The following is a 21,359-nucleotide window of genomic DNA, read 5'->3' on the forward strand; positions in this document are numbered from 1 at the left end:
GGGCTGGAAACCAGGAGGCTGTGAGTTCTAGTCCCGCCTTAGGCCTGAAAGCCGGCTGGGCGACCTTGGGCCAGTCCCTCCCTCTCAGCCTAACTCTGTGCAAGGTAGACCAGCCTCCTCGGGGTGCACCCCGGGCAACGTGGCTTGTCCTGGCTAAATAGTCTACACCTCTGGCTGCTGGACCTCACAGGGATTTCCCAGCAAGAAGAAAAAGCAGCATGAGCACCAAACTGCCATGCCACACGATTAAAAAAAAAATCATGTGTGGTATTTAAAAACACATGACCCACTTCCGAAGGCAAAACCTCTCAAAAAGTGGTTACCAAGGAATCCAGCCGTAAAAAAGCTACGTTAAAAAGCAGGGGGGACACCTCAAGAAATAAACCGGCGAAGCTGATGCCTTGAAGTGCGCCTGGTTTGTTTGTTTTCTCGCAAAGCCCCGCACTTGCCTTTACCGGGGACGCCCTAGAGCAGCCGCTGCGGAAGGAACGGGGGGAAGGTCCGGACGGACCACCGGGACTCGGAGGAATCCGAAGTCGGGAAGCGTCTGCTTTTTAGCCAAGCGCGTTCGGACTCCGGATTCTGCGGTCCGAGGACTTCCTCCTCCTCCTGCTGAGACGGCAGCTGGAGCCCCCGACCCGTTTCCCGCCCCCGACGGCTGGGAGGGGACCCCGCGGCCCAGGGCGGCTGGGGACGATGGGCCGCGAGGTCCAAGGCGGGGAGCGCCTCCTCCGGACTCACCAGGCGGGACGGCGCGGCTCCCCGGGAAGCTTCCCCCCGCCGCCCCCGCCCCCCCCGCCCCCTGGCCGGGGAGGGCGGTGAGCCTCCCAAAGCCGCCGGGCGGGGAACGCGGAGCCGGAGCCCGTCGTTCCGCCTCTCCTCCGCCGGCGCGGGCCGGGCAGCCGGGGAAAGGGCTGCCCCGAACGGCAGCGCCGTCGCTCCCCCCGCCATCCGGCCTGCCCGTAAGTTAAGGAGGGGAGCCCTCAACGCCGCCTTCGCTCAGGGACGAAAATCTATTATTGCGGCGCGGTGAGGAAAAATAAATGCGTTTACAAAAGTAAATGCACAGGAGGATCTATTCCATAGAATACGGTAAGAACGTTTCAGCGGCGTAGCACCGGTCGAGCGGCGGGTGAGGTGATTGATTATTGGAAGTAAATGGGCGATAATTTGAGAATTTGAGAAATAAATAGTCCTGTTTCTTTTACAAGAACTGGTGCATAGTATTTAAAAAAAACACACGCGTGCCTTCTCCGGGTATTACGGTAAAGGAGGACCCTTCCTGACCTTGATACGGACGAGACGTTGAATTCTAACGGGGGAAACTTTTCAGCAGCGCACGTTAACCATAGAGATGTCATCTTACCCTCTTAGGGCCCATGCCTTAAGCTCTTGGCACATGCGCAGTCTCGCACCGCCTTCACGGAGGCGGAAAGGCTAGTAGAACTCTCGCCCCTCATCTTATTGGCTCCTATTGACCTGCGAGACCCCGCCTTGTCACGTTTGTGGGCGGGCCGGGAACGGCAAAGGCGAGGAAAGAGAACCACAAAGGCGGGGCCGAGGTTCAAGCTGTTGCCTTTGCTATTGGCTAACGCCACGCTTATCTACGCGGCCCAGGAAGCTGATTGGCTGATTTGCTACGAAGGCGGGAGAGAAAGAACCCCGGTCTCAAAAAAAAAGTTACTTTTTGTAATCAATTATTGCAATACCCGTTTATTGAATCAAGTACTGCCTATTTAACATGACTTAAATGTTTATTTAAGCTACGCACGCACCTGAGGGCTTCACATTCCGCCTTTCCTCCAAGCGCGGAAAACGGGTTATTCCGGCCGGCAGCAGGGCCGCCCCGCCTCGGCACCTCTGCGCTCGCAGCCCGCGCCGGCGGCCGCTTCCTCCCTCTTATCCACTGACTTGGAACAGTCGGAGTCAAAGGGCGGACCCAGGAAACGTCCCTTTCCCGCTCGGAGCGCGAAACCCAGCTTCGCGGCTCCCGGGCACTCTGCACATGCCCAGAGGCTGGGCAAGCTCAGTCGCTTCGCGGAGGAGGAGGAGGAGGAGGAGGGGCGGCGGCCCTCGCCCGCAGCCCCGGTCGCTTTCTGCGCGGGAAGGCCGGGCCGGCGGGGGGCGATGGGAGCGGGAGGCCAGCGGCCGGGGACTCTCCAGCCGCGGGGCGAGGGGCGGGGTCTCCGCCCGGAATCGGACCCGCCCTCCTGCCCCGAAGGCACCGCCCCGCCCCCGGCCACGCCCCCTGCCCGACATCAGCTGGGCTGCCTGACTCCGCAGCAAAGCCGCCCGCTCCCTCGACCGCCACCGCCCGCCCGACCCCGCCGTCTGCGCCGGTGTTCCCCCTGGCCGCCTGCCGCCGCGTTCCCGGGCCAGGTAAGTCCCGGGCTTGGGGAGCAGCCGACGCTCCAGGAAGAGGAAGAGAGCCGAGCGGCCTCCCGCGCCGCGTCCGCTGATAAGCAGTGCGAGCGAGTCGGGATCCGGGGGTGAATCCCGTCCTTTTCCTCCGACCGGCGGAGGTCGGAGGCCGGAGGCAGCCGCAGCCAGGCCAAGCACACCTCCTTCCCCGGAGCTCCCGGCAAGAGCGAAAGGAGCGAGGTGTCTCTGAGCATGTCCAGAGTTGTCCGCCTTCCTGCCTAGCTCCTGGTGTAGCTTAAGGAGCTGGGCGCCTCTTCGCCTGCTTCCCGCTAAACCGTTCTGTGTCCTTGGATTCGATGGCGCTAGTCCTCATGGTGGCTCTCCCCCCCGCCCCCGCTCAGTTCTCCTGAACGGAAGGCGCCGACCCTGCGGGACCTGCCGGAAGACACCTTGCTGGACGTGCTGTCCAGGGTCCCCAAGCGGGATCTGATCCACAACTGCCGGCTGGTGTGCAAACGGTGGCGTTACCTCGTGGACCTTCCCGTGGTCTGGAAGCGGAAATGCGAGCGCCTCGGGTTCCACCTGGAGCAGCTGGAGGGTGGCCTCCCGGACTGGAGGGCGTTTTTCTTCAGCCTGAGCAAGAGGAACCTCCTGCGGAACAGTTGCGGAAGAGGTCCGTCCCTGATGGTGATTCCCAAGCCCTCCTGCAGATGGGCCCCAAAGCATCCGTGCCGTTAGCCAACACACGCAGGAGCCCAGCCCTTTAGGGACAGGGAAGCCACACAGCTTGGGTGCAAAAAGGGAGGTGAGGATGGAACACTTCTCCCTGGGAAGCTAGCTTTCAGCATGCGAGGAAGTCTTTGAGGGCCCTCATTCCAGAATGCAGTTTCTTCCTTGATAGGATAAGGAAGGAGGGCATCGCAGGGAAAGCAGAGATGAGGACCGGCAAGCCGGGGGAGCCCGTTTTAATAAGTGGCTGTCTCTTCTTCACTCGCCTCCTTTTCTTTCCTGCAGCCTGGCTGAGATACTGGGAACTTCGTCCTGTGGACTGGATGGCTGAGGACATCCCGAGAGGTTTCAGGAGACATTTCCCCAAGATATTTAAAAAGAAAAACAAATCCCCTCTCCCGGACAGCATTTGGACTTGCTTCGTACCCACGTGGCACCAAATTGGTGGTCTGAGGTATTTTGAATTTGATCACGGATTCTGGGGCTCACCTGGGACTTACCCAGGAATTGGAGATTGTGCGTGGTCACCAGTAACCCCCCTCCCCAAGCCCAAACCAGGCCTGTGCAAAGAGTCAGATGCCATATATGTCTGCAGAGGGTGGATTTGGCTCAGGAGCTCCTAGCTGCTGACCCTCTCCAGCGCCAGTGCCTTCCCCAGACGGAGGATGGCCTTTGTCCCTTTCCACCTCTGCCTAGGTTTTTTGTCAAGAAGAGCCAACGTGTCACCCTGCAGGACAAAGGATTCCAGAACTGGGTAATGGACGAATTTAAGCCCAACATCATGGTGAAGGACTGGTGAGTGCTGAAGACTGCAAAAATGGTGTGTGTGTGTGTGTGTGTTGTACAATTATGAATGGGCTCCCTTTTTTCAAAATGTGAAGAGAATTCTGCTTCCCCAGATGCTGTATTTCACTTAAGAAAAAAAAATAAAGTTTCTAGTCCTTACTGCGTGTCAAGGATGCTTGGAGTTGGGCTGGGCTCTTCACGCCCAAAACTCAGAGACCAGGACAGAGGGTTAAATGAGATTCCCTGTGTCTCTGGGGGAAGCCCTGGTTTTTCCTCCATTGCTAGGCTGCAATGACTCCTTTACTTTGCCACGTTCAATACACCCTTTATTATTTCGGGGCACAGAACGGCCCTTGGGTGTGACCAGCTGACGCTTGTTTTCTGTCCTGTTTGCCCCCCTGTCAAAATAGCTATTTTAACGTTGACAACTCCCATTACCAGCTGACCGTGAAGCTGCTCTCGGCCGATTTTCAAGCCCTCCAAAAATTCTGCAAGGTCTTTGAAGTCCACGAAAGAGTGCCCACCGTCGAAGAGTGGCGGGGGGTAAAATATCCCCTGGGAGGAAACCTAGGTTTGCATTTTACAGCAAGTGTTTTTTCTCTCCTGCCGCCTTCTTCTCCAGACCAAAGGGCTCCTCCTGCGTCTCTCTCCTCTGCAGGTTTTGTACACCTTTGAAAACTGCCCACGTGGAGTGCGCTACCTCGATTCTGAGCCCAGAGTGGGCTGGCGGTCAGCAGTGAAAGTAACCAACAGCGGTATTACAGTTGATCTGTATGAGGAGGAAGCAGCCTGGCTTAGGTCTCTTTATTTAGCACTTTTAAGCTTTTGTACCTTTTTTTGGAGGGGGGATTTTCTCTGCTGTGGGTACGTATTCTCCGAGGCTGCATGTTTACACTTAATACAAACCACGAAAGCTGCCGATAATTACACGGAATAAAGGCAATATTTTCAGATCTTGTGGAGGGGGGGATGAGAAACAGGAGAGGTCATGAAGGTCTTTTGTGGACTGAGGCCCCCGTTAAATTTCAGGTGAGGTTTTGCACACAGGTTCTCCGAGCCAAAGCACTGACTTCACAAGCAGCGCTGGGAGAAGTTCTTAAAAGCAGCAAGAACAATCATGCAGGCAACCGAGAAGTTTTACTTTGCCTCGGCTGCAACTTGATATTCACTATTAATACTTAGCATTCCCCCATACTGTTTTTTTTAATGCAAATTCAGAGTCTGCTTTTGATCTGAGTATTTTCAAAGTAAGACCTCTGAAGTTCCAGGCCAAGCTGTCAAAGTTATTTTAGGCTGTCGTCTGAACAATCTAAAGAAGGCTGATCCCTTCTTGTGGAGCGCAGGAGACGGTTAACAATGGTGATGCAAATGTGAAAAGAAACCACCTCTTCTTTGGAATCTCCCTGCCGTGACTGTCTGCTCAGGCTCCGTTCTAATTCTCAGTTTTCCACAGTTGAAAACTCCCTTTGTCAGGGTCTCATGTCTCTTGCTGTCATCTGATGTTTTTGAATTACTTTGTAAAATTAAAATCCCTGGATTTTTTTACACTGTGCTGTAAGCTGCTTTGAATGCCTTCTTTGAGTTCTGTGAAAATGGGTATAAAGGTTCCAGAATTTTAAAAAAAAACATAATATTCCTTGGAATGGATGTCTAGGTGAAGACAGAGCAGCAGCAGCATTTCGATACAGCAGGGATTTTGTTTATTCCTGTTTATTTCTGTGCTTTAACGGTCCGTGACTGACACGCTGAGTTGCGTTTTGAAGCTTATTGAAAGGGGAAATGGTCAGTTGACTCAACCACTGGCAGCCGAAGGAAGTCCTTTTAGATGCCTTTTTAAAAGACAGGCGTATCTTCCCCACTGTAGCCATGAACTTTAGCCTGCTGTCCAATCTACAGAGGTATTGTTGGAAGGGAAGATAAAAGTGCATTATGCGCCTCTTGTAAGGACTGAAAGCTCTGCAGCAAATAAGATCTGAATTTTAACTCCTAGCAAGCAAGCCCAGCTGCATTCTCGAGGGGAGGGAGCACTCTGCCTGTGTTCGAAGGAACGCTCTTAGATTTAAAAGTTTCAGTGCTGGGCCCAGCTTGGAAACTAAGTTTTAATGCACAGGGAAAGTGGTTAAGGCTTCTGAAAACCTTTAAGTAGAGGGTCTTTCCTCCTCTTGGCAGCTGCTATTAAGAGGCTCATTCACAGGCTGCAGCTGCGCATGGGAGGCTGCCACAACTCCATCGCAAAACCAAAGTGGTGCTGTATCGGATTTCAAAACACACAATAAATCCAAAGTCCACGGGACTCAAGTGCACAAAACAGCTTGCTGGCTCTTGAGTTCTTTGGCGCGGGTCAGCATCCAGGAGCCAAACAAACAACTCGGTTGCTGCATTGAAGGTTCACGAGTGACGTCAAGCAACGTGCGTCATTGCTTGCAAATGAGCCAGGGATTCCCCCCTCCTCCTCCTCGGCCAGACAGACATCAGAGAACTGCCTTCAGGTTGCCGACATCTCCAGGACTTCCTTGTGCGTCCTTCCGCTGCTGGATGACGGAGACTCATCCTTTGCCCGGGGAAGTGTCAGCGGTGGAGGGGGAGCCAAATTTCTGAAGGGCATTTGCAGTCAAGCAGGAGCCGGCCGAAAGACTGTCCATGTGTCAAGAGGTAAGAGTCCCTCTGGAAGTCTGAAAAATTAGGGCTACCGATCAGGAAGGCAGGGCTCCAAGAAGAAGAGAGATACGGGCAGACCCAGCCCTCCCTGCCCCCGGCGGCCGCTTGAATGTCACACCCAGATCTGGGCGTCCCGCCAGAAGGCTGTCCCTGGCTCCCTGCTTCCAGGCCAGATGGGCGGAGAGGCATCGTCCAACCTGGAAGCTTGTCTGCGTCAGAGTGTTCCCACTGAGGGACCAGCAACGGCCCTGTAAGGGCTCAGGGCGGACGTGAGCGCTGTGCCAGGGATCCCCCGTGGGTAGCACTGCTTTTGCCATCGAGCCCCCTTCCCCAACCTTGTGCCCGTCAAGCCCTGGACCCCAACCCTAACCCGCCATACCGAGAAGGCCCTGGGGCTGTGGAAAGCAGGTGGAAAGTGTACTCTGCCGACACAACCATCATCTCCATCTTGCACCAATATGCTCGTGATTCTCTCTCCCTTCTTTGCAGGCGGACCAAGCTTCTGGGAGGGAAGACGGCGAGCATCACTGACTTACGCGACAACCGCTTGCTCGACGTGCTCATTCTGTGTCCGATGCAGGAGCTGCTCCACGGCTGCCGGCTGGTTTGCAGGCGGCGGCGAAGCCTGGTGGATCTGCCGGCTTTGTGGAAACGCAAGTACGAGCAGAAGGGAGGCCACCGGGAGACGCACAAGGTGTGCCTGAAAGGGTGGAAGGAGGTCTACCTGTCCTATCGCCTCGAGAGGAACTTAATCAAGAATCCTTGTGGCGAAGGTGCGCGTGCGCCTGTTTCTCTGGAAGGCAAGAACAGGAAAGCCAAATTAAAAACATTACCTACCTTCCTACCTACCTATCTCCAGGCAAGAAAGTTGGAATCCCCTCACATCTAGGAATTCCTCTCCTTTTAAAGGAAAAAAAGCCTCCTCGTTTGTAGAAGGCAAGCTCCTCAAACAGACCAGGCAAAACATGTGGTCTCAACATACTAGTTTTCCACAGGCGGCGTGGGAGTTGCAGCTCCTTGCCTGTTTGCGGATTTACGTTTTGTATTTCAGCCTTTCTACACTGCTTGGCAGCAAAGCTCTAACAGCAGCTGTGCGATGCTGGCTAAGCCAGGGCTTGAAGGAAAATGGGAACGATGAAGGAGCATGTTTCAGAGAGCCAGAAAGCCCCTTCAAAGTTTGGCAGGGAGGCCCCCTGTGTTCTTGATTATATTATTAGATCCTGATCTGGGCACTTTTTAGAATAATGTAGTTTCCATGTTCTTTCTAGTCATGGCATCCTGTTTGTTACTGAAAGGAGAGCAAATGTCTGCCGGAGGCCTGCCTGTCACCACTGCTATTTTTTGCCTCTTCCTTTCTTTTCTGGTTCTTAAGCTTCTGAGAAATCAAGATGCCTCCGGATGGCCAGTGGAAAACCAAGGAATTATCTGGAGCAGATGCTTTGACCTACCAGGCAAAGGAAGTCTTCTGTCGAAACTGCCTTTTGAAACCAGCTGATATTCCTTCTGAGGAGATTAAGCAATGCTTTGTTGCCTCTGACGGGCGAGGGTTCATGCGTAACTGAAACTGAGTTCTGGGCATTCTTGAGCTGATGTAAAATTCCCCATACAGAACACATCACAAACACCCTGCAAGAAATTCCAGTAATTACAACAAGGGGAAAAAAAATTCGATTTTGCACGATCAGTTGTCCCAAAATAAATCCTTCCGAGAAATGAAGGCATCTACTGCATCTTCTGCAGAGAAGCTGCTGGTCAAAGGGAGCTTGGATCAATTATATTAAATCAGAAAGCACTCCAGCTGTAGAAATCACAAGGAGAGAAGGTGGAGTGGGACAGTAAAGAGCTCCTTAGGGCAGATGCTGGGCAATGGCCACCCCATTTGCTGCCTGACATGAGGGCTTGGCAGCCCCTTTGTGAGTATGCCCAGGACCTTCTCTCAAAGAAGTCCCTGCCAGTGTAAAACTTTACCTACCGGTGCATCATCCCAAAGTCCTGCTCTTGCCACGAATAGGGACGCCACCAGCAGGGCTGAAGAACAAGGCCTGACTGCCACGGTTGAGGCCATGATTCTGAATCCTCTTCATCTGTGGTTTAGCCTTTGCATCAAGAGCCAGCTCATCACCTTGACGGATGAAGGCTACTGGGATGAACTGATGGTTGGCGCTGGACCTGCCCTAGTGGTGTCAGGCTGGGGAGTACAGGACAAGCCACCGCTGGCCTTGGATGGCTGGAGGACCAAGACGATGCAATGCCAGTGTTTTGAGGGTGGTGCCAAGATCTGATGGGTGGTGGCCCTTGTTGAAGGGACTCTAGAGTGTGTGAATGTCAACTCCAGAACTATGGACAGCTCCATCATTTCTACCTTGCTCCAGATATAGTCTAACTCAGTGTTTCTCAACCTTGGCAGCTTTAAGACGTGTGGACTTCCATGGCTGGCTGGGGAATTCTAGGAGTTGAAGTCCACACGTCTTAAAGTTGCCAAGGTTGAGAAACACTGGTCTAACTCCATTCCAAACCATTATAATGTATTTATTGAGGGAAGGTACAGTATATGGCTGCCCATCTGAGGTACATAATCCCGGGCAGCTAACAACAATCAACCTCGATCAACAAAATACAGAAACAGAATTAAAATAACCATAATGCAGCAACCAAGGCCCTGTGTAACAGATTCCCAGCAGAAACCACAGTCCTTTCAGCTTAACTAACATTCCAGCCCGTCCCCTGCGGGACATGGGCAGGTTTTGAAGACCCAGTATATCCCTTTATTCAGTTTCTAAGAACCCCTCTTCAAGGCAATGGAGAGATCTGCCCAGAGGCAGAGCAACTTGGCACGCAAAGATGATGTTTTAGGCAACAACTGTGATTGTTTCATTCAAGGCTAAGTGAAAGGTTTGGGGTATCCCAAGTGCCTTTTCTTTTTTTCTTTTTCTTTTTACAACCTCCACCTCTTCCAAACCTGTCAGGTTTTATTGTGGATTTGGCTGCCGTTACCAAATTTGTGTGAAACTGCTGTCCGCCGACTTCAAAGTCATTGGAGAATTTTGCACAGGAGAGCTCTATGAAAGGGAGATGGAAACCGAGCGTTGGAATGAGGTGAAGTCGGGCTGAGGGGAAAGTTTATCCTTGGATAGGTAAACCTGACAAGCTCTGCTCCCTTCCCAGGCTCAGAGCTAAAGCCATGAGCTTCCCCCAATCTAATGTGTTGTTTTCTTTCTAGGTGACACATATCTTTGACTTAACTGCTGGCATGGGAGTTCGCCACATACTTTTTCAATATCAGAGTCTCTATACTAATGGGAAACCCTCCGGAGACAATGGGGTGAAAATCACCCAAAGCTGTGTCACCGTCAGTCCCTATTCGATTGACTGACCCACGGGCTGGCTGCCCGCCTGTGATGGGGCTGTTTCTTCAGCCCAAATGCTCCAGGACCTGAGCTGCAACTGAAGGAGGCGGCAGAGATGTATCTTGGCATCAGACAGCTGACTTATACGGCCTCAGCTGGCCTTGCATACCCAAGCCAGAAGGGGATCCGTTACGTTTTGGAGTAGCCTGATGTGCGAATCCTGCCCATTATGGCTCACTTAATAAATTGTGGTTAGACGAAGCACAGTTTAGCATGGCATGTGGGTTTCACCCCTTGAGGTCAGAATTTTCCTTTGTGCTGCAATTTCTCCCAAACCCCAAAACTCATCTTTTTGGGCCCATTTCTGTTTACTCTTTAATTCCAGTCCTGCCAGCTTCCTCCTCCTCTTAGCCAAAGGTGGAAAAATTAACAGGCATCTGCCTCAGAGACTTACCCAAAGCAGGTTGAGCTCCACTCTGTTTTCCTGCAACACAAACTGGTTTCTGGAGTGCACAACGTCAGCAGGGGCTCTGGAAGGTGCTTTTTTTTTTTAAACTTCTAATGTGTCTCTGCTTCCTTCCCTCTTTGAAGATAAAATAGTGGCCAAGATGACAGTGGCCTGGATTGTGTGGCTTTTGGCTTCTCTCTGCACTGAGATTGTGGCTGCTTCACACTTGTGACAAAAAGAGGCATACTTGTCACTATCAAAACAAACACCTCAGCCCTTATGGGACCAGTATGTTTCCTATTGCCTATTACAGGTTCCTCTTTGGAGGTTAGCCCTAGGCATCCTGAATCTTTTGGAGAAAAACTGGAGAATAGCTTTGTAGCAGGCTGAAATTCAACTGGGAAAGCTTTAGCCACCACAGACCACACACTCCCCCTCCTCTGCAGAACCAGAGATACACCCTTCCTTGCCCTGTCTGGAAAGGAGGAGGGATCTCATCGGCATCATTCTGTGTGGCTAGCATATCTGTTGAGGAGAGGGCGCAAGCATGCTGGGAATGATGGGAACTGTAGTTCTCTGGGCCTGGAAAGCATCCAGGAAGGTTATAGACACCTGACAAACACTCATCTTGGAGGACAGGGTGCCCAGTTTGGACTGTTGCAGCAAACATCTGGCCCCTGCTGGCCAGCGAAGGCAACCCTAAAGGGGAGGGGCTCTTTCGGCGGTGTCAACATATGCAAATGAGTTGGCTGGGATTCCCTTCTCCGCTGTCCGAGAAACCAGCCAGGTAAAACTTACGGAGGGGGGGGGGTCCTCAGGGAAGGGGTGTCTTAAGGGTCCACAAAAGTCAGCTTAATCTATGCCAACAGCCACCCACTTGCATGCGAACTGGGAAGGCTTTTCTGCCCTGCCTTTTTCCACCCATTGACAACCCCAAAACATTTGGGGTTAGGGAAATTGGGGGGGGGGGAGAAGCAGCTCGTGCCAGCTGACCATCCAGATGTTGAGGTGCAAGGGAGCCACGCTCAGCTGCTGAATGTCCTCTGCACGGGCCCCACAGCCTCTTTTCACGACTGTTTTCGCAGCGGCAGGGCCGGTTAAGACAAAGCTTGGGTGGGTGGGTGGGGGGTGTTGGGGGGGATTGAACTATTTTAAAGGCTTCCTTGTCCAACTCTCATCCCACTTTCGGCTACCAGAGGAGATCAAGAGGCAAGTAAGAAGGAAGCACCCAAAACAGGGCAGAAAGCTCTTGGCTCAACTTCGCATCGTTCCGGAGATCCCATCTGCCGGCTCACCAATGAACGCTTTCAGTTTCAACGCCTGGCTCCTCTCGCAAGCCGAGACGTGCGGTAAACGAGACGTAAGTCAAATGTCTGGGATGGTGCTCCCTCGGGAGTCAGAGACAGTCACTTCCTAGTAGATTTCCACAGCATCCAGGAAGTGGTCAGGGCCGGGGTGGGCGAAGCGCGTCATTGGGCGAAGAGAGCCTTGCCTGGCGTGCCCACGCCCCCGCCCCACCCAGGAGGGAGGCGCTGCTCTCCCGCCCCCCCACCCAGCCTCATAAACAGCAGAGCAGGGAGTGTCTTCCGCTCCTCCGCATCTTTGCAAAGTTCTCCCTCGCAGGGCCGTTAGCCGCGGCAGGCCACGTTAGCCGCATCCCCCTGCCGCTGATCCGGAGAGGGAAAGGGCGCATCTTCCAGGCCGGAGGCGCTGCTGCCTTTACTGCTTCTCCCTCCTAAGCCAGGTAAAACCACCCAGAACTTCTCCGCTGAGGGATGGATCCACGCCAGGCCGGTGGGCAGGCCCTTCTCAATCCAGAGCCTGGTCTTCAGGGCTGAACCCAGGCAGAGCCCCCCTCTTTCTCCCCAGATATATCACTGACGAACTTTGGGAGTTCAGGGTGAAGGATGAGGGGTGGGGGGGGAGAGCACATGAGCGCAACCATGGACTGGAACTCAGTAATGCCCCTGCTTAAAATAAAAATGGGGTTTCTGAGCATCGGAGCAGAGGTTTATACCTGCAGCCCTTCTGAGCAGCTCAGTGTGAATCTCAAAGGGAGGATTAAAACTGTTGACAGGGCTGAAAAGGAGCTTCAGGCACGTCGGTCTGGTAGGGACTGTCTCCCACATCTAGGTGTGGTCTGTGCCCCACCGGCCTGCTCAGCCCAGCATTTGCTCACCTCCTGCGCCCATTCCTCTCTAGTCCTCCTGGGCACAAACATGGCCAGCATTCAAGATCTGCCCGAAGACATCTTGCTGACGGTGCTGCGCCTGCTCCCGATACGGGAGCTGATACGGAACTGCCGGCTGGTGTGCTCGAGGTGGCGAGACGTTGTGGACATCCCTCTTCTGTGGAAGCACAAGTATCACGAGGAGGACGCCAATCTGAGGATGCCCAAGACGTTCTACATTTTCTGCCACCTGGAGAAGAACCTAATCAAGAACCCTTGTGGCGAAGGTGAGTTCATCTCCAACAGGCAGGGGACGGGGGAGCGGCCGTCCTCCCAAGGACGGGGGGTTCGCAAAGACCGTGCCGGGGGGCTGGACTTCTTCCAAAGGCCAAGGTGATGGAACGTCTGCCAAATGCCACCTTGTGCGTCCAAAGTCTCAAGAACTGTTTTTTCTATAACTTTCTATAGCCCAGTGGTACAGCGGGCATGAAGGCCCTATCCTCCAGGTAGGCAGTGGTAATAGTCGTTATAGAAGATGCCTTTATCATTGAGAATAGCTCTTTTATACCTTGACCAGCATCTTCTATCACTCTGGGGATTGATATGGATTACATGCGCCCGTGTAAATAATGATCACGTTCACAGTTTGTCCAGTAATTGCACAACAGCTGCCCAACCGCTTTACCGTTTGACTCATCCATATAGTGGTTTATTTGGTCTGATTTAGCAGAATGGACAAGAGCAGAACCTGTGCTTTGCAAACTCAACCTCAACGTTTGAGCTCAAATCCAACCAACCTGTGGCTCGTTCAGCAAAGCAGCGTCAAGAAAGCCCGACTCGAGGGAAATGTGAGCATGGAGCCGATGCCTCTCCCTTGACTTTCTGTGGCTTTTTCACAGAAGGATTAGACTTCTGGGACACTGCAATGCCTTCAGACGGGCAGTGGAAAATTAAGGACGTCCTTGAAGAAGATTCATCAAGGCTCCAGGCGTGGGATTTCCTTCAGAGGAATATTTATATAAAAGATAAAGACATACCCTATCAAGAAGTTAAAAAGTGCTTCGCTGTATATAATGGGTGAGGATTATAGCCATGTTTGTTCTGACATTAATTGACGGGGAAGGGTTCTTAGTTGTTCCCGTGGGAATTCGTGTGTGGATGTGGAATTCCGCATGCGAGCTGGACTTTCCATCTCTCAAAATGATACAAAAGGGAGTTTCGGTTTACATGAATTTATTCCATCTAATCAGACTTTTTATTTTAAGATTACCAAACGTAAATAGTTTTCAAGCAGGAAGGATGCTCCCGTTAGTCTTACCAAGATTTAAATCAGGCAGCTTGAACTTGGCTCTGTCCAATGGACATTTCGAAAGGGCTTGTCTACTTTCTTGGTTTTTCAGTTCATTAAGCGCTATAGCCAAAAGAACTTGATGTCTTTTTTTCCTGTTCAATGGTTAGGGACCTAAAAAGACTCGTTTCACCCAATTAGGCCCAGTTCCCTCTGCTCCAAGATCCAGTGTCTCTTAAGGGCCGACCCGTTACCTGATAAAGCTCTCCAACTGGGATTTGCCTGCAGAAGCGCGATGGGGTGTTTCTTAATCGTTGTAATTTCTGTTGCAGGCTCTGCACAAAGTCGCAGCTCATCACTTTGAGGGATGAAGGTTACTGGGATCAGCTGATGGATGACGGGAGGCCCACAATTGTGGTGAAGGACTGGTGAGTGCCCGAGCGCTGTCTCCTGGTACAGGGGAGGAGACGTATGCTGCCCGACATAATTCTTGAGAGACACAGAAATATGGGTTTAGATCTGGACAGCAAGGCTTCAACAGTTCTAAAGCTCTTCCCTTGTGAAGCCTTCCTAGGGCAGCAAACTTCTGGCTCCAGGTCCAGCTCTCGATAAGCCAGGCCTCCTCTGGCTGCCACTCACCCAGATGCAGGGTCGCTGAATCCCTAGGGCTCCGGTGGGTTTCAAAGGTTCATACACTGAGGTCAACCAAACCAGTATGAAAGTGACCACCGTGGTTTGTCAGTCATGGTTTATGGCTTGGTGTTCTCTGGGAACCAGGTCACTAGTGTCTGTTCAACCAAAACAAATACGGTGTTCCCAGCTAGGTATGGCAGAATGCCCATCCGTCTCAAGAGCCCACAAAGACCGCACCCTTATAGGAAGACAGCAGGTCTTTGTGGAGGCTCAGATGAGGCTCCCCGGGAATAAAAATCAAACCTCTGCTGACCGTCAGGAAGTGGGAGGTCAACGTTCAATAACCAAGGCAAATTGCAGGGGTGGCAACCAGTTCCAACTGGAGACCAGGAATGCCCATCAGGATCGCCACAGGAGCTCCTGTTTGTTATATTTTTCAGCCCCCAAGCTGCTGCTCTTCCAGAAGGCTCATGGCCAAGCCTTGCCTGGCCGCCTTGGGGCGAGGACGTGCCGGGCCTGAGCTTTTCCTCTCTGCTTTGCCCCTGAACAGGTTTTACAACAGCTTCTATGGCCATTACGAGTTGTGCGTGAAGCTGCTGTCTGCCGATTTCAAGGTCATCAGAGAGTATCAGTCCAAAGAGAAGTACAGATATGACTCTGAGTATCACGGCGAATGGCGCCAGGTAGATGAGGGGTCTTCCTGGAATGGGCCGGTCCTCTTCCCCACCCACCGCCGAGGCTCGTCGCAAAGCCAGCTCACGCCGGCGCGCGCTCTCTCTCTCTCTCTCTCCCCCTCCTTGGCAGGTCTCCTACGCTTTTCACAACGTCCCTCCGGGAATCCGTCACGTCTTTTTTCAGCACCAAGGCCAGAATTTCAGTTGGCAGCAGTCCAGATGTGGCGCCAAAGTAATGAAATGTCTGAGGATGGCCCAAGAAAGGAGCAAATCGAAGCGAATGAGGATTACCAAAACCAGCATCACCGTTGGACCGTTTTCTCTAGACAAGGCCATGTACCACAGGCACGGCCGAGACATTAGGCACTGTCACTTCAGCCAGTGTCCCTGCCGTGGGAACTATATTCATTATTCGTGACCTTATTAGGGGGGAGCAGGCTGGCCTGGCATGTGTTACCGAGACCTGGCTGGGGTTTGGAGGAGGGGGGTCCCCTTTTGGAAATGTGCCCGGCTGGGTTTAGGGCATGGCACCAGCCGAGACCCCAGGGCAGGGGAGGGGGTAGCCATGGTCATCAGGGGGTCTCTGTTGGCCCCCAGGGGCGCTGCTCCCCAAGTGGCCAGTTGTGCGACCCCGTTCCTGAAGCAAGGCTCGCGAGATGAGTTGGGGGTGTTGCTGCTGTGCCAGCCTCCCTGCTGCGTGGCAGCCTCCCTGCCTGAGCTGCTGGAGGCGGTCCCAGGGTTGGCGGTGGAGTTCCCCAGGCTCACGGTTCTGGGGGGCTTCAACCCGCCTGCCCCGTGGCTGGAACATCTTGCCCCGGAGGCTGTTGGCCCCCACTCTTCTGGCCTTCCGGAAGAGCGTCAAGATGCTCTTAGATCTGGGGGACCCGAGAGTGACAGGCAGCCCTGGGGATGGCTGGTGGCTTGAAGACGCTCTTTCGGCCTTTTAGTGTTCCTCTTCTAACTCCTTCTCCCTTTCGCATTTTTTTAATGGTTTTTATGACTTTTTCATCTGTAAGCTGCCCAGAGTCACTTTGGTCCAGGCAAAGTGTAGAGGGGGTGTCTGCCACTGACCGGTTTCAAATGCTCTCTGCTCTTCTTAAATTGTCTAAGTTTGGTGCAAGTTTCAGATAGAGTGTGTGTACACACACACACACGTGTACACACACACACACACACACACACCCCTGCTCTATTCTGCCTTGTTCCTGCGACCCCTTTTCTCCCCCAGAAGTTAAACTGAAGCTTTGGGACTGGAAACAGGGTGAAATGGCCCAGAGTTGGTTATCTGCTTGTCATTCCCCCCTGAAATTGTGCATTTTTTAACGGAAGCATGTCCAGAATCCAGGCTTTACAACATGACGGACTTTATTGGCACAAAAATTAGGCTACCGCAAGGCATCTAAACACAGGAATGCTTTGTGCATTTTGCTTGAAATATCTACCGTTGACAAAATCACCGCCATCCAAAGCTTTTGAATGCCTTTGTGGATCCCCCCCAACGCACAAAGAATAGGAACACAAGCGAAAAGAGCGAGAAACACGTGGGTATCCTGCTAGGGTTTTCAGCTGTCATTTCCCCCCAAAGAGGGAATGTTCTGTGTTCTTCCTCCAAAGCCCCAAATGCTGTTAACATCCAAGGTTAATACTTTGTGCCTTTATTTTCTCTGCTGTTATGACAATGGTCCAAATAATAAAAACTTCTGTGAGGCCCCTGTTCCTGCCACAATACCCTGCTCTACAGCAACTGCCATTCCATGCAATCCTAACACATGCTCCAATTGTGTTTTCACAAGCTTCAACCGCAGTCTGGCTGGGCTAACTTCTGAGCTTGGCAAGTCACATCGACCGACGCCTGGTTCTTAGACGTTCCGCATTTTCCCACACCTAAGCGAGGTGATTTGGGTCCCAGAAATGGCTCAACTACATTCCCGAGCCGTGTCTTTGAGGATGTGTCTTGGGGGAAAAAAGCCTTCCTTTTTTCTCCTCCACAGGTCCCGAAGTCCGAGAAAAGCTCTTTTCCCTCCACCCTCAAGCCGCAGTCCATCCTTACTCCCCATTGCGTCTGCAAAAAACTCACATGGGATACCAGACCCTAGAGAGGGAGGCCAGGAAAATGTTTGGACACAAGTCTTCTATTACCAGAAGGGGCACCTGGAGGAAAAAAGACCAGACAGGAAGCAGTGAAACAACTTGGCCTGGGAGCCCCACACAACAGGGACAAGTTTACTTTTGAAGTCCAACTGAGCTTCCATGGGAGTTCACGAGAAAGATATGGCATGGGTAAAAAAAAAAAAAACCAGAGAGAGAGAGCGAGCTGGCTGTATGATAGGGGGAAAAAAGAATGTTAAAAAACCGAAGTGTTTTCCAGCACTCAAAATTTCTTTCTGGACCCCCATCAATGAAGAAGAAATAAAATATCCTCCCTCCTGCAGCGGGTAATCAATCGACCATGTGGTTTGTTATGGCATGACAATGAAGAGGGGTGGCTTGAACAGGGGCGTGTGCGCAGCACCAAGCCAGAAGGCTTAGAAGCCACTGCTCAAACGAGAGGCAGCGATACCATTTCAGTTCACTGGTGGCATTTACAGACCATCTTCCAACAACCGTCACCAACACGTACTTTACAGATAAGCAGTCGCAGGAGGCTGCTGTAGCTCCTGTTGGTGACCTTTCCATCACTACCTGGGTGGCTGCTGTCGGAGGACCAGAAAAACCTTTTAGAAGAGACCCAGAAGGGCCTTTCTTAAGTTGGGTTCCAACCCGACTTCCCAGAACAGGGAGGACTCCTGGCTACTCCTGCATTTCAGGGCGCTGTAAACACAGCAGCGGTTCATCAATTTAACGATGCTCCTTGCCCCAACAGGCTCGGCAAGAGCACGGCAACCGGCCGGGCAACTTCAGGTAACCCATCAGGAATAGCTGGCAGGTAATGCACAAGCCACCCGATTAGTGGTTTCCAACTCGACTCGCTCAGAGCACGGTGGGCAAGCGGCAGGCCCTTTCCGAGGCCGAGCCGAAAAGCACGCGAACTCACCATCCGATGTAGCACTGGCAAAGGTTCTCGTGGGAAGTGGCCTGCTTAATGAGCAGCTCCACCTGGGTGGGCACGTCCAGGGTCTCGTCATGGGAGAAGTCTCGTCCTTGGCAAGGGCAGAACGAGAGAAGCGTTAGGCAAGGGGTGCCTTCCTCTGCAAGACCGGCAGTGGGTGGTTTCAGCAACGGTGGTTTCTCTCTGTCCTGGATTAAGGATTTTCCACGCTTGCTGGATGCGAGCGCTTAGAACTGCGTTCCAGGACTCACCCTTTCCCATCAAGTCTTGGCTTGCTCCCACATTTTCTGTCCTGACCTCACATCACCTAAGTACAACTATTTCTGGCTTCTCTGCTCCTCCCCACCTTTCACTGTCATGTCCCTGGAGGATAGCTAAAGATTGTGAGTTCTTCGGGACAGGGTCCTCTGCTACCGTGTCCTCATAAAGGGATCCTGAGAGTGGGGATGCCGTGCAAAATGCCAAGAAACCCTGAGCAGCATTGTCCCCACCCCAAATTCCATGTGCGTGTTTGGCAAAAGAAGCACAACACACTTACCAGTGAGTTTATCACGGACTCTGTTGATAATCTGAATAGCTTTCTTATTTAGAGCTTCTGGTTTCACAAGACCGTCCCCTACTGGAAAGAAAAAGATGGGCAATAATTCGATCTGAAAATTCAGAGCAATCCATCTGCAATTACTTATCTGCATCACCGCTAGAATCCTAAAACTCAGTTTTCCTGACCCTGATTAAAGGGGGAAATCATCATATCCATAACAGGCACCTCAGTCCAATTCTGAACATCCCACCCTTGTATTTCCACAAAGGGAAGCTTCCCATAAAGAGGGGCCAGATAATTTTCTTTGCAAGAGAAGATTGGAGTCCTTGAGGCTGCTGAGTTGCGGGCCAAGTGGATAAAGGGGGTTTTGTGCCTGTGAATATTACAACATTTTTCCTTCTCAGAACACTGGGATACTCAAAGGAACTGCAACAATGGATTTAGGGCGGAATAAGACACTTTTACATGGAACACAGAATGAGGAATCTGCCACCATGAAATGTTGTGATGGCACCTAATACAGATTAATTTTATAAAGGGGTAAAACTAATCCCCCAGGAACGTGACCAGCCATCTTATTAATAAACATTGTTTTACAATGTACACTTAAAGCAGAACCTCAGTTTTAGAGACATAAAGCCATAACACCTGGAACAGATCTCAGGGGAATACTGAATTAACTACTCAAGGAGACTGGATTCTCTACCGGCTGGGCCTTTTGGTCTAACTCGGCCAAGCCAAGCCCACATCCTTCTATGACTTTTAAATGTTTTTTTCCTCCACAATCTGGAGGCTTAACATGAAGGGATACGCTTTCTAAACTTACTGAAGGAATGGATAGACTCGGGCACCGTCGTTCCAGCTTTCTTATGGGCCGTTTCACCCAGCTCCACGCTGTCCAACATTTCTTAAAAAAGGAAGGAAGTGGTCAAATAAGAAAAAAACATTCTGCTCGTGACCTTTCTCGTGCTGCATAGCATTGGTCCAAACAGCCAAGAGCCGCAAGCTGCTTGGGAGAGAGACAATTTTACTAGCCACTGTATTCCCAGATGGTAAAAGAGAGGAAGTTTAGGGGGAATAGCTAGGTCTGGCCTAGCCCCCTGCTCATCTCTTGCAACTGAGAAGGCCTCGTGGGGCTTCAAGTCGCCTCCCCTCCCTACCAACAGAGGGGAAAAGGCCAAACGCCTTTCATGCTTCCTTCTTGCTGCAGTTTAATCTCCTTAGAGAAAGGAGAGGTGCTAAAACACGGTCCCCGTCCAATGAGAACGCGACGTAAAGAAAAACGGAGGACACGATGGCCCCTGCTCACCGACTGACTGGCCGGCAGAGTACGAATCTGTCCGGGTCCGAGATCGCTTGTTGCCTTTTGTGTTTGCTGCAAAGGAAGGAAGTGGGTCAGTTCAGGTTCCCCCCCGACAGGAGCATGTAAAAGCAATGTCTCTTATTGAGAGAGCCAACCAGTTTTTGGGAGGCATTTACGTCAATCCTAAGTGTAAGGGGCTTTTGTTTCTTTTACCCAATTAAACATTCACCTTTACTTCTTGCTCATTATAAACCTCTCTGCTTTGACGTCTACTTATTAGTCTTACTGGTCTTGTTCAAACCTGCTGTTTCAGTCTCTATTTTACTACCTTTATTCTTATATTTGTTTGTGCTGTTAACAGACCTACTTGGTTTTATACGGTCGACCTGCCTAGAACAGTGTCAGAACAGCAGAAAAGTTGGAGATCTGTTTCTTTACATTAACAGACTTTATAAGAGGACAGCCGTGTCAGTTCTAAGGTAGCCAAAAATCGGGAATCAGGTAGCACCTGATTGTGTTAAAAGGCAGGAGCTTTCGCGAGCTGTCGTTCAATTGTGCATCTGACGAAGTGCACTGCAGCTCTCAAAAGCTTGTGCCTCTTAAAAAAACGGGTTAGTCAGGTTATGGGCAACCAGACTCTTGCTTTTTGGATGAATAATATTCTATGCTGGTTTTGGGGACACTGCACGGGAGGGAGGCGGTTCAAGCTGCTGGGCTCTCGCTTCAGGCCAACGTACTGTCCATCAGCCTCCAGTTCAGCAAGGGGTCATACACAAAGGCTTCTAAGACGGCCATGACGCTGTCTTTGTGCTCTCGTAAGACTTCCATCACGGTGTGGCAGGTAATTCGGTAGTTTCCATCTAAGCCGGTGACCTGGGAGGGGAAAGGAAAGGGGGGAAAGAGTCGGCAAGGGGTTCTGACCCAAATACCCTCCGGGTCGCAGAGTTCAAGGTTTGGTAGGCCGGAAGGCTTTGTGGGCATTCTGGTGGGCTTTCCATAGGTGGCACAGGGCTTAGGTGGAACGTCCCTCTTCCGGCGGTCCAAAGTTGAGATGCCAATGAGGTGCGTGAGCAGGACTTCCAGTCCATTGCTAACCAGCGGTAACGGTGGTGTTGACTCCTAGCAACAGTTTCCTGGAGTGACTGTCCGTAATGCCTTGTGAAGGGGTGGAAGGATGAGGGGCAATGTAGCCCTGTCAAAATAGGCTGCCGGGGAACAGCTGGCTGTGAACATCCAGTCCCAAAAATATGTTTAGGATGCCTCCTGCGATGCAGTATCGTTCACGTGGAGGGGGAGCAGGAAAGGCAGAGCTCCCGTGGTGGCCCCCCGGTGCCCAGTTCGGCCCTAAGGAATGGTCGGGAATGTTGCGGGA

The 21,359-nt window shown here is 52.0% G+C and overlaps 3 protein-coding genes across 3 annotated transcripts in view; 2 read left to right on the forward strand and 1 right to left on the reverse strand.

Annotated features, from left to right (window-relative positions):
* The first annotated feature begins 1,061 nt into the window (after window positions 1-1,061).
* On the forward strand, window positions 1,062-5,420 carry LOC134507157 (F-box only protein 44-like). The gene is made up of 8 exons (XM_063317650.1): window positions 1,062-1,092; window positions 1,808-2,108; window positions 2,284-2,379; window positions 2,763-3,034; window positions 3,376-3,544; window positions 3,787-3,885; window positions 4,287-4,419; window positions 4,535-5,420. Exons 1-8 carry the CDS (start codon window positions 1,062-1,064, stop codon window positions 4,811-4,813), a joined length of 1,380 nt encoding a protein of 459 aa, XP_063173720.1. The 3' UTR covers window positions 4,814-5,420.
* A 6,993-nt stretch (window positions 5,421-12,413) lies between these two features.
* On the forward strand, window positions 12,414-16,422 carry LOC134506954 (F-box only protein 44-like). The gene is made up of 5 exons (XM_063317343.1): window positions 12,414-12,786; window positions 13,399-13,576; window positions 14,120-14,215; window positions 14,971-15,103; window positions 15,225-16,422. Exons 1-5 carry the CDS (start codon window positions 12,549-12,551, stop codon window positions 15,510-15,512), a joined length of 933 nt encoding a protein of 310 aa, XP_063173413.1. The 5' UTR covers window positions 12,414-12,548; the 3' UTR covers window positions 15,513-16,422.
* Window positions 16,423-16,441: 19 nt separating this feature from the next.
* The window catches only part of MTOR (mechanistic target of rapamycin kinase), a 54,028-nt gene continuing 49,110 nt past the window's right edge, over window positions 16,442-21,359 (reverse strand). The window contains exons 54-59 of the mRNA XM_063317344.1: window positions 20,725-20,860; window positions 19,994-20,059; window positions 19,511-19,591; window positions 18,682-18,762; window positions 18,129-18,234; window positions 16,442-17,245 (exon numbers count right to left, since the gene is read on the reverse strand). Coding sequence (XP_063173414.1) covers window positions 17,230-17,245; window positions 18,129-18,234; window positions 18,682-18,762; window positions 19,511-19,591; window positions 19,994-20,059; window positions 20,725-20,860 — 486 coding nt within the window. The 3' untranslated portion in view covers window positions 16,442-17,229. The remainder of the gene's footprint in view (window positions 17,246-18,128; window positions 18,235-18,681; window positions 18,763-19,510; window positions 19,592-19,993; window positions 20,060-20,724; window positions 20,861-21,359) is intronic.

This window comes from Candoia aspera, chromosome 18, assembly GCF_035149785.1.
Source record: "Candoia aspera isolate rCanAsp1 chromosome 18, rCanAsp1.hap2, whole genome shotgun sequence".
NCBI classification, from domain to species: domain Eukaryota; kingdom Metazoa; phylum Chordata; class Lepidosauria; order Squamata; family Boidae; genus Candoia; species Candoia aspera.

Excerpts from the sequence above, each read along its gene's own strand:
- LOC134506954 (XM_063317343.1), top strand. The coding sequence starts at position 12,549 with ATGGCCAGCATTCAAGATCTGCCCGAAGACATCTTGCTGACGGTGCTG. Across the intron at positions 14,216-14,970 it reads ACAATTGTGGTGAAGGACTG|GTTTTACAACAGCTTCTATG; the intron begins GTGAGTGCCCGA and ends GCCCCTGAACAG. Across the intron at positions 15,104-15,224 it reads ATCACGGCGAATGGCGCCAG|GTCTCCTACGCTTTTCACAA; the intron begins GTAGATGAGGGG and ends CCTCCTTGGCAG.
- LOC134507157 (XM_063317650.1), top strand. The coding sequence starts at position 1,062 with ATGCACAGGAGGATCTATTCCATAGAATACG. Across the intron at positions 2,380-2,762 it reads CCGCCGCGTTCCCGGGCCAG|TTCTCCTGAACGGAAGGCGC; the intron begins GTAAGTCCCGGG and ends GCCCCCGCTCAG. Across the intron at positions 3,545-3,786 it reads CACCAAATTGGTGGTCTGAG|GTTTTTTGTCAAGAAGAGCC; the intron begins GTATTTTGAATT and ends ACCTCTGCCTAG.